Source organism: Notothenia rossii (genome assembly GCF_949606895.1).
Source record: "Notothenia rossii genome assembly, chromosome: 11".
Lineage (NCBI taxonomy): Eukaryota > Metazoa > Chordata > Actinopteri > Perciformes > Nototheniidae > Notothenia > Notothenia rossii.
The window spans coordinates 37,014,586-37,027,218 of NC_136910.1; the positions used below are offsets into that span (position 1 = coordinate 37,014,586).

Here is a 12,633-nt window from a genome sequence, read left to right on the forward strand (position 1 = left end):
TCAGGTGGGAGCAAAACGCTCCGTCGTTAGCATGTTTGTGCCAAACCGCGACGATTTGGAAAGAACAGAGGCGGCCGGCGCTCACTATTCACACAGAGGATGAGAGCCCTCTGCTCTCTGATTTGCTGTGCATTCCTATTGATCAGATTTCTCATTCATAACACTCCGTTCGATGTCACACTATGGGATGCGCCTCAACACGTATGCAAACAGAAGCATCAATCTCATTACGCCAATCCTGATTGGCTGGTGATCTTGACGTCTACGTCAGGGAATCCACCCACCTTTTAAGTAGCTTGCGCTACGTCGCAGCGTCATTAAAACACCTCTTCTCGCTTCAGAGCATATCTCGAATATCAGTAGCCGGGCTAGCTTAACGGTCAACAGACTGAACCCAAGCTAACATTCGGTCGATGGGCGCTTGCCGGTTACTTTTTTTGCTTTGCAGAAGAATTGAACAAATATTAACACACCAGTTAATATTGTAATCTGCCCCGCCGTTTTTTCTTTCAAAATAACGGTAAGGTTTGATTTTTTTCTTCAAACAGTAAAATACCTGTTGCTAGTTTATCCCTCCGCGCCGACACTTTTCTCTCCCTCACACCAGAGGAGACGGAGGTAAGAAAGATATTAACAAACCAGTTAATATTTTTTAAAGGAAAATCTACCCCGTCCTTTTTTCCTTTCGGAATAACGATACGGTTGGATTTTTTTCGGTAACATACCTGCTACTAGCTTGTCCCTCCGCGCCGACACCCCGGCAAACGTGGATGGACCCTTCTCTCCCTCACACCAGAGGAGTCGGAGGCCGACTCAAGTGATGTCAGAACGTTATCCTCAAGATCGCGCCATGAGGGAAATAGACTTAACATCAAAGAGAACAAGCTCCGCTGCTCGTTTAAGTCACACAAACACATGTCATCACTCTTGTTTCTTAATAAATAATTTTCCACTGTCGTTTCCAGGCTTAAAGCCAAGGGCGCAGTCAATAAAAATGAAAAGAAAAACAATAAAAATAATAAACAGTCTGACGTCTCCCCCCCTTCTAAGAGTGGCTGCTGCCTCTCTCAGAAGGCGGATGATGGACGGGGCTGTGAAGGCATCACCGCCACGCGCATGCGCAGTGTCGACCGGGATTGTCAACCTGGGGTTCCACCGTGTTCAGACACTAGAGGGCCCCATAACACAACAAATAAAGACACAGAGGGCAGACGACAGGGATGTGACTTCTCCACTCGCTTTGAGAAGCGAAAAGTCGGGGATGCTCACAGATTCTGCTTGGGTTTTCAAGACAGTAGCACGGGGTTACAGACTCCAATTTGCTGTCACCCCGCCTCACTTTTCGGGCATTCTGCATTCGCAAACCCGGAGAGAGTCGGCACATATTCTAGATCAAGAGATTCTCTCGCTACTAGAAAAGAAGGCTATATCTATGATACCCTCCGAACAGAGTCAGAGCGGCTTTGTTCCAAGTATTTCCTCGTTCCCAAACGGGGAGGGAACGGAATTCGGCCTATACTAGATTTGAGGGCTCTGAACAAATATCTCAAAAGATACAAATTCAGAATGCTCACTAACACATCTCTGTTGCGTCTCGTGCGCCAAAACGATTAGTTCACATCAGTCGACCTGAAAGACGCGTATTTCTACATCCCAGTATAGTATCCACACAGGAAATATCTGAGGTTCGCCTTTCAGGGTGTCTGTTACGAGTACAGAGTACTTCCCTTCGGTCTGTCTCTCAGCCCACGAGTATTTGTACGGTTTATGGAAGCCGCGATAGCCCCGTTAAGACAACAGGGTATTCGCCTGGCAACTTATCTGGACGATTGGCTCCTTCTCGCACAGTCGGAGCAAGAGGCTATTACGCAGACGAATGTCCTCGTAAAACACCTGCTCGACCTGGGTTTCGTAATAAACACAGAAAAGAGCATGTTGTCCCCATCCCAGACTATACTCTTCCTGGGCCTAAGCCTGAATTCGGTGCCCTTTACAGCCCGCCTGTCAGCAGAGAGAGTGAAAGCCTTCAGGGCTTGCCTCGCTCATTTCCAGCCACGCAAATATGTTCTCTTCAGATCATGTCTGCGGTTACTGGGGCTCATGGCGTCAGCCATCCTGGTGGTACGACTGGGACGCTTACACATGAGGGAGTTTCAGCGCTGGGTAGCTGCCCTCAGACTGGACCCCGGGCGTCATGGCGCGCGGAGAGTGATGGTCACTATGAAATGCGTAATGGCACTGCGCCACTGGCTGCACCCGACCTTCCTAGTACGGGGCGTCCCTATGGGTGCTGTCCTATCGCGGAAGGTGGTCACCACAGACACATGTCTGACGGGCTGGGGGGTATATACGAAGGTTGACCTGTGAGGGGTCTCTGGAGCAGAGACCTCCAACGGTCACACATAAATTATCTTGAGCTTTTAGCGGTGTTCCTCACCCTGAAACGCTTTCTGCCTTTTCTCAGAGGACATCATGTCCTCATGAGGACAGACAACAAGACCACAATATTGTATATAAACCGCCAAGGGGGTTTGCGTTCTCTCCAGTTACACATGCTGGCACGCAAACTGATCTTATGGAGCTGCGGACGTCTCCTCTCTCTGAGAGCGACGCACGTACCAGGAGTGATGAACCTCGGGGCAGATCTGCTGTCCAGAGGTAAACCACTATATGCAGACTGGACTCTACATCCAATAATTGTGAGTCAGCTGTGGGTGCGTTACGGGCGGGTCGCAGTGGATCTGTTCGCATCAAAAGAAAACGCTCAATGTCAGCTGTTCTTTTCAATGCACGATTTAAATGCACCGTTAGGCGTGGACGCACTCGCGCACGTTTGGCCTCCGGTCTTTCTGTACGCGTTCCCACCCCTGGCTCTGATACCCCCAACTCTGGCCAGAGTGAGAGAACAATGCCACACACTGATCCTAATAGCTCCACACTGGCCTGCAATGTACTGGCCGGCGGAGATATATCAGCTGCTGTGTGGGCAGCCGTGGCAGCTCCCGCTACGCAGGGACATACTGTCTCAGGCGGGGGGGACGATTTTTCAACCACACGCAGAGCGCTTGGCACTATGGGCCTGACCCGTGAGTGGTATAACCTGAATAAAGTGGACTCCCTCAGAAGGTGATAAACACTATTCAGAGTGTAAGAGCTTCCTCCACCAGGTCCCTCTATGACTGTAACTGGAGGGTGTTTGAGGAGTGGTGCCTTCAAAAAGGGACACATCTCTTTTCAATGTCCTGTCGGGGTGATTCTATCATTTCTACAAGACCTGATTGATAAACACAGAGCTTTCTCTACGATCAAAGTGTACCTGGCTGCTATTAATGCATGCCATGTGGGCTTTGAGGGAAAGACGGCTAGCCACCATCCCTTGGTCTGCCGTTTTATGAAAGGGGCTCGCAGGCTCCTCCCTGTTTCCAGATTACTGGTGCCCTTATGGGACTTGGCAGTGGTTTTAGATGGGCTCACTCAACCTCCATTTGAACCCCTGGAAGAAGCTGACATGAAACACCTGTCACTGAAGACAGTGTTGTTACTGGCTCTGGCATCTGCCAAGCGAGTCAGTGACATTCATGAGCTCTCTGTACATCCTTCATGCACTCAGTTTGCCCCGGGGCAAACGAGAGTGTTGCTGAAGCCCAACCCTGCCTTTGTACCTAAGGTGGTTGGCTCATGTACCCCCATTGACATTGAGGCATTTCCTCCGCCACTGTGTTCCTCTGAGGAACAGCGGCCGAATTTGCTGTGCCCAGTCCGTGCTTTACGCACCTATATGGACAGGTGAAAAGAGTTTCGATGCAATGACCAACTCTTTGTATCCTAACCCTCATAAGGGCAAGCCCGTTACCAGGCAACGGCTCTCCCACTGGATTGTGGAAGCGATTGCTCTGGCTTATACGAGTCAGGGTTTGCAGGCACCAACGGGCCTGCGTGCTCATTCTACTCGTGGACTGGCTACATCCTGGGCTTTGTTCAAGGGTGTTTCCATCCAAGACATTTGTGCAGCAGCGAGCTGGTCCTCACCGCTCACTTTTGTCCGCTTTTACAGGCTAGATGTCTCTGCTCCAAGTGTGGCCCGCGCAGTGCTAGGCCCCGTGTTGAGATAGGGTTCTACCTGTTAAGTTCTGGTTGTTTTGGTGATTTTCGAGATAAGCATGTCTAGCAATACGGGAGTTTCAATATCCCATAGTGAGACATCGAACGGAGTGTTATGAATGAGAACTATAGGTTACTTACGTAACCCCAGTTCTCAGAGTAACATGAAGTGAGAGGTCTCACCAGACGGCCCTTCTTGCTAAGGCGAAGCGAGAAGAGGTGCTTATTTTGAATGACGCTGCGACGTAGCGCAAGCTACTTAAAGGGTGGGTGGATTCCCTGACGTAGACGTCAAGATCACCAGCCAATCAGGATTGGCGTAATGAGATTGATGCTTATGTTTGCATACGCGTTGAGGCGCATCCCATAGTGCAGCCTTTCCCAAACTCAGGGTCGCGACGGTCGCCAGTTAAATGCATTGCTACACACACAGCGTCAGAGCTGATGGCTGCGTTGCAAATACAATTTTTTTAATAATTTTTGTATTTTATTTTTTATTTTGAAAATGAAATTATGCAATATAGCATTGTATATTGAATGATTTAATTTTCTAAATAAAAATAAAGTAAAAATAAAAGATTCTATTTGTATCAGCTCTGACGCGTCCCCCGCGAAAGTTCTCGCGCTGTCTGTTTATTGTCTGTTGATGAATCCCGATAGTACGTGATTGCAAAAAGACGATACAAAGAGGAATTTTTAAACGTTGGCTTCACAAAAGCTGTTGGACAGGAGCGGCCTCAGTGTGTTTTATGTGGAGAGGTGCTCAGTAACGAAAGCTTGAAAATGAATAAATTGGACCTGCATCTCCAAACAAAACATCCTCTGCATCGGGACAAATCGAAGGATTTTTTCATCTGCAAAGAAGAGTCTTTCAAGAAGCAGTGTTTTGACGGCGGAAAAGTAAGTCACTCATTTTAATCATTTGTTTTGTGTTTTTGTGAGTTTGTCAGGGTCTGTTGTGAAATTGTTTCGTTAATGCAAAGTTGGATGAAATGCAGACTGAGCCCCGGAGCGGACCGCCAGCTGCGCGCTCTCACGCGTCCACTACATTCTGCAGCGGCACAGAACGTTGTTTCAACTTTTACTAGCCTGAAATGTTTTTAAAACGGCCGGGAGAAAAACAGAGAAACAATAACCACAGGAAGATTAGAGGGAAAGTGACAGGCAGTATGAGAAGGAAAGCGAGAGAAAGTATCAGCCGCACGGACGTGACTGCTGCAGTGTGATGCACATAGGAATACATATGGGGGTTATTCCCTATCTTTATTCAAGAGCGTGGTCTTTAAATTTGAGAGCATACTTTATTGATTTCATGTTCAGAAGAGGAATGCCAGTGATTATTCGATTATTCGAATATTCGTTACAGTCTCCATAATCGAATATTATTTTTAAAAATCGATTTTATTTATATATTTTTTTATTATTATTTATGTATTGTTTTTTTTCTGGCTTAGTTTCAACCAAATTATAGACTAATGCTAATAATAGTAATAGTATTAATAATTGTAAATGGCCATTGTTCACACCACCAGTTTGTTTTACTGTAAACTTGGAGGAAGCCTGCTTGCAGAGCAGACTGCTGCTGCAGCACACTACACACCGACCCCGCCCCCACCCCCCCTCTCCCTCACATGTGCGACTAAACATGAACAAAGCGGCAGGTAAAAAGAGTTCAAGGAGCTGCATCATGTTGATGTTGGTTTAGTTGTCGTTTATTTTGTTTGTACTGTTAAACATGTTCCAGTAAAGAAAACAACGGAATTCCTTTTGTCTGAGTTTTTTTTTGGGGGGGTGGGATCCGGTCGGTCGGTCGAATAATCGATTATTATTCGCCAGGGCTGCAGAATAATCGATTTTGATCATGGTCAGTTTCTGGCAACCCTATTTATGTATTTCTTTCCCTCAAACCCTGTCCTCACACTCAAGTAGTGCCTGCTTGCGCTTAGATTTGCTCTGCTTCTGCTCAAACTGTACGCTTGCACTCAGATATATTGCTGCGCTTACAGGTTTCCTGTGTTCCAGCTTAAAACCTTCTTCTCACACTCAGGCTGTTTCTGTGCGCTCGTGAAATGTCTGCTCTCAGATTTCTTCTGTGCGCGCTTGGGTCTTTTGTGCAACAACCCTCTCAAAATCCCTCTGTGGGGATTCCCCACAGTATTGAGTATGTAAGTCGCTTTGGATAAAAGCGTCTAACAAGTAACATGTAATGTAATGCGCTATAAATGCGGTTGCCAGGTCCACATTGGGTATACAGCGTACGCCGGCTGGTATTAAAAATCACCCAATAACCCAGAAATGTTAATGATAATATCTTCTCTGTTATTTTTAGGCATTCAAAGGGAACAGAGGGGCACTGAGGGCATCATATCAAGTCAGCCTCCACAAAAAAAAAGTTAGTCAGTTGCCAAGTGTTGGAGTTTCTTTGTCTCTCAGAGTGTTTTAAAACAGCTCTGTTCATTTAAAAGTGTTTAAAAAATGTGTGTACATAGTTTTTGATCTAGTGACAAACTTAATGTTGCACTTCTGATCATTTAAATTTTGTTTCATCTGTGATGTACTGAATACACTTGACTGCACTTCAGTTAGTGTTTTGTCCCTTTCTGTTTACAACATGTTTGTTCTTTGTTCATTTAAAATAGTTTAAAATGGTGTGTATATAGTTTTTGAGCTAGCGACAAACTTAATATTGCACTTTTGAAAATTGTATAATTGAAATTTGTACTGTATATACTTGACTGCACGTCCCATGTTTCGTGTTTCTGCTTTGATCCTTATTTTTCCTGGGCAAGCTCAAAGGGAAGGTTGTTATGGTGATAAACCTAATTGCTGCGATGCACTTTTATAATTAAATAAATATTTTCATTTACATTTTAAAAATTCATGGTGTGTTGCATTCTTTGTTTATAACTGTAGATATTATGGAAAATCATGACATTTTTTGAGCTTGGGTCCCTTAGGACCACAACATTTCTGTTTTGGGTCTCATGCTGAAAAAGTTTGGGAACCCCTGCCATAGTGAGACATCTCACTTCATGTTACTCTGAGAACTGGGGTTACGTAAGTAACCTATAGTTTTTATTCATCATTTTGCATATTAAAAGCCCGAGTCACACAAGGACAAGAGTAGGAGGGGCCTACGCAAATGAATAATTTATGAAAAGATTGGCTCGAGGAGTGTTGAATGAGATTTAAAAAACCATGTATATGCACAGGCACAAGTGAAACTCTAAAGATCAGTCATTGAAGTGAGGACTCCAACATGTAGTACTGTTTGGTTTTCAGGGATAGATTCAACAACAACTGTCAATGTGATATTCAAAGAGGCACTCCATGGTGTCCCTGTGAACAAATATTTAGCAAAGAGTGTTTTAATGAAGCTCCAGCATTATATGAGCCAACCCACCAATGCTAACATAAAGCACATTATAAAGTATGCATCTAATTAAAGGGGATTTCATGCCTTGTAAATGTATATTTGTAACATGTGAATATGAATTTATAATGTATTGCTATGCTCAGTAGCTTAAAAGGTGGCAGAATAGTACAAAATCATGCCTGATACATCCACTATAGCATTTTATTAATGTAATATATTAAAGCTAACATGCAGAAATATTTGGCTTGAATATGGAAACATGAATCAGCAATTCAGAAATAATGCTACCTCATCATCATGGAACAAAAAAAAGTATCATTGGCAGTTACAAATGTACCCTGTGATTATGGAACGAGCTGGCAGACTGTGTTTATTCTTTAAGCCTCTGTCTCTTCTCAGATAAACAAAATCATTATAATCACAGATCATGTGAAATGATGCATCTATGTGCCCTGTTTTTCATCATCATGTCATCATCTGTATCGGTAGACTACAAAAAAGACACACATATTATAAAACGTCCCTTTGCTTACTCCTCTCATTTTGTGTTTGTGTGATTTGGCAATGAACTATTTCAGCATGATCGTCCCTGTCCTTGTTAAAAGTCAAATATGTGCTATGCAGATAATGCTGGGTTAGAGCCATGACTTTGAGAAGATGGAAGGACACGTCTGCTCGTCATCGTCATCTTTCATTTGAAAGGTAAAGAGTATGATAGATAGAGAAAGATTTACAAAACCAATTGCAATAAAAAGCTTTTGGGCCATGAACAAAAATGCATCAAGAGGCCCAGTTAACCTTAAAGAACCTCACATGAGGAACACATATTCTTGTAAATACATTTGATCATTTTAGTGGTTGTGAAACACTAAGATTTAGGCCAACTGTATATATAAATTAATAAATACACCCTTTAACTCGGGTGGTTTGGACAACTTGGTTGGGAATAAGGTGAATTAAAGGATGAAAAATAACTTTGTAAATGCTTTGAACAAAATGGCTCCCTCTCATGGTCAAAGGTTGGTAAAGTAAACACTAATGAATCACATCTTTGTAAAAACTCCTAGGCCTGGAGGTTCTACAGAAAGCTCTGATCCCAGAACAAGCCAAACTAAAAAGCTTTCTGTTCCATTGACAATGTCTCAGGGATAGAGGGCAACAACACCTCAGTCACGAAATGACTCAACTTAATTAAGCCTAAACTTAATGTTCTGTATTGTACTGTAAACTTGTAATGACATCATGTCCAAGCACTTAAACTAAACAACCACTCAGCACACTGATTTAAAAGGTGGACTATAATAGGTTGCATGCCAGCCAACAACCCAGCAACAGTAACCGTGGGATACAAACACTTTAATGTCAAACCTCAGTGCCACCTACTGTTTCATTTTGACTGATTCTCCTTACAGACACATCCACAGACTTCACCGTTTTAAACTGAGCTGCTCCATCTTTTCCGTAGACACATGAACTGGCCCATCCAGAAAGTAATAATATTACACGTACTATACTGTCACAAAAAGCAACAAGGAAGGCGCCAAAGCCATCTGCTGTTTAAAGAAGACCAAACCCCTTTTCAGTTTCTGTGTGAGTGGTTAGGAAGAAGAAGCATTACATGTGCAGTGAAGGGATTTGAAGCAGCAAGCTCTCCATCTAGTGGATATGAGGGAGAATTCAAGGGTATCAACTATTTCCCCAGGCATGTGAGCAATGCACGGCTCACTTCCATGTGCGAGTGTTTAACTGGTTATATCACTGTGAAGGAGAAAGAAGTGCTTCTCTTCGGTTTCATTTGACCTTTGCATAACACATAAGCATCTGCATATGACTGCTTCAGTTTGACTTTAGGAGATAATTTAGAAGCAAAAAACTAAGAAAAACACCACTCATTCACCAAGGTTACGATTATAATAAATGTTGCATTTAGGAATGTTCATAAATTGTTATATTGTTATATTTATTGTTATATTAATATAGGTATTTATACCTTTTTTTTGGCTGTGATTTGTTTAATAATTGTTAGCATAAAAGAGACTATGTAATGTTTTAAGAGTTTGTTGATTGTTGTGTGTGTACCTGTCCAGGGACTGCAGAGGCCTGTACTACGAAGCTGGTTCAACCTAACCTGGATATGTTTGAGTTAGCCGGTTGGCCTAATCCAAAACATACGCGCTCTCGCTAAACGGTACTACGACGCCGGTTATCAAGTGGATCGCTCAATCCAGCCGTGCCCTATCTAGTTATGTGCTTGTTCACATGAAAGGGGTGGTATTTGGAGCATTCGACCAATCACAAACATGGAGAAGTGTACTGACAGCGCAGCGCGTCATACTTCCTGAATCAAAAGTCAACTATAATATTAGACATATGAAGAAGTTCAACTTTAAACATCCATGCCTTAAACACTTTATCCAGGATAAAAGCCACATAGCTGCACCTGCAAGGTGAATACAACTGGTAACAGAAAAAGTGTTTGAATGCGTACATTAAGGTTTATGATATCACTGCCCCGTCTACGACACGAGTGGATCTGACTTTAAATTACATTTGACTCGAGTGTTTCGTCAACTTAATGTGTTGCTTAAAATAATACTTCTGTATACAGTATGTGACACTGTGAGTGTTGCACGGCCAGATACGGCTCAGCTGACTCAGATAAGGAAATATATGATACATTATGATGTGATATGTCGTGGACTGTACTTAATGTTACTTTGATCCGGTTACTTATGTTGTGGCAGATATTTAAGTAAGCTTTCTTAACGCTAATGTTATAATAGTCAGATTGCTCTGAAGATGGGAGGTGATATTCTATTAATGTTCACGTTCACACAGTCGGTGATTTTTGCCGGCCGTCTTTCCTGCAACTGCAGTTTTTCTGTATTTCCTTTCTCCTGTAATATGACTTGATCGCTTTAAACTCCGCACACTGAGCTCTGATTGGTCAGCAGGCAGTGCTTTCACTGAGTTGAGCTCAGCATAAGTTACCATGGAGATCTAGCCTGCTAAAAAGAGAACCAGCGTTGTAGGACCGGAAACCCCGAGTTTTCCCTGAAGTTAGCCGGCTAAGCAAAACTCCTGCTTTGTAGTACAGGCCTCAGGTATAATACACTATATTTTAATCTGTCAACAACAACAAAAAGTATCCAATTTTGAGATTATAATATTTGTATGCATGGTCCTTAATAATAATATCAACAATAATAATAATAATAATGTCCACCAAATCACCAAATATATTATTTTTTCCTTCCTATTTAATGGTATGGTTTCAAAGAACGTAATCCAGAGATTGTATGTGAGTGTGTATGAGTGCGAGTGCGAGTGCGTGTGCGTGTGCGCGTGTGTGTGTGCGCGCGTCCTAATCACTGCAGAGGTATGCCTTCAGGCGACTCACCGCTCTCCGTGGACAGCTGGCTGTGGTATTCTGGAAAGTGAGTTTCCACAGGAACGCTGATGGTGCGGCGCAGGAGATGGACCTTGCATGACGCGGGGCGCCTCTCCTGCGAAAACAAGGAACGGATCTGCTAAGACAGAGAGAGGGAGGAGAAGGAGACAGAGACATAGAACAAAGAATTCAAGACAGATAAAAGACTGAGGAAATTCAACAAAGCATAGATACAAAGTGAGCACACAGAGAAGATACAGAAGAATGAAGGCTAACCAAATGAAAAATGGCGCCTGCAAGAAATGTAAGATATGCACAGACAATAGCTGCTGAGGCTCCTTATCTACGTTCTTGTGGTTATTCTGGTCACCATGTTGAAAGCTGTGTTAGGCCAAAAGCACACAATAGCTGAAGAGCTCCTGATTAATGAGTTGTCATTGGATAAAACAAAGCAGGCATTAGCAGCACATCAGTCCGTGTCAGGCCATATCTGCCTATAGCTGGCATACCAAGTGTTTGGTTTCAGAAGATTAAACAGACAAAAGCAAAGGGATGGTCGTGTTGAGAGAGTGGCGCCTGGAAGGGAAAGGGAAAGGGAAAGGGCCTGAAGCCCTCCAGAAGGAGTGATAATGGTTTATCGAACATCCTCACACCTCTCAACCATCTGTCTGGCTCTCCATGTCCGTCTGTTTATCTCTCTACGTCTCTTCACTTCACCTTCACCTTTGGCTTTAAGTACCGTTCTTACTGAAACCTCCTCTGACGTAAAGACAACGTCTGGAGGTCTGAGGCATGATGACTAAGCAATGAGAGCTGTAATTTGAGTCATATTATTCCCTGCATCATTTTCATTCATGTCAGGGATTCTAGGAACACTTAGCTCGACCAAGTTTTACACTACTACGACTAAGGGTGATTAAAAACGACTTAAATATGAATTTACAGGAGTAAAAGGCACCTAAAAATTAGGTAGTGACTAACTAAAAGCTATACACATTTTAAATAAATTACAATTATGAGAAGTCATTTTCTAAATGTACTAAAGAAAATTATTGTAAATAGGAAACAGAGTTGTATCTTTTCACTCTCGGCTCATTAGATGAAGACACATTGACATCAGGACATGTTTAAACAGTATGGCTAAGCCCACTTGTAGGTAGGGCTGCACGATATATCGTGTCGTGACGATAATCGCGATATGCGCATATTGACATCGCAGGACGTGCAAGATTAAGTAGGCAAATGAACTCAAACACGTCATGTTACAATTCTTTTGCTGCTTGCCACAAAAGGAAAACTTGCGTGGCTCTCATGTCAGGGGTACTTGAGTGAGTGACATGCAGGCTCTGCACGCACAGCAAACCACCAATCACAATCATTCTTGATCAGATCACAGCAGCATAACCGAGCTAGCTCAGCTTGTTGCTCTGATAACTTAAGATCCAGACGTCCGTGACTAAAATCCTTCATCCGGTTCACTATAGTTCAAAAAATACCAATTGTATAGAATTAAAGTTCAAGAAAGGATGGTTTGCGGAAAAAAAAAACTGTCTTTTCTTCAATTCCTGTATTTTTTCATATCGCAATATGTATTGCAGGGGAAGAAAATATCGCGATGTCAGTGTTTTCCAATATCGTGCAGCCCTACTTGTAGGCCTTTGGAAGTACGCTCAATCCAGCAGGAATTCTGTACACAAGCTAAACTGTCTTTGTCTTTAATCATGAGCCCCCTCTATTGGCAGTCAAGTGCATCTTTAGGAATGTA

General features: G+C 43.1%; 1 protein-coding gene across 1 annotated transcript in view; it reads right to left on the reverse strand.

Annotated features, from left to right (window-relative positions):
- Positions 1-12,633, reverse strand: part of LOC307025197 (uncharacterized protein) — a 109,734-nt gene that overhangs the window by 72,541 nt on the left and 24,560 nt on the right. Inside the window, exon 3 of the mRNA XM_079659822.1 lies at positions 10,878-11,007. Coding sequence (XP_079515948.1) covers positions 10,878-11,007 — 130 coding nt within the window. The remainder of the gene's footprint in view (positions 1-10,877; positions 11,008-12,633) is intronic.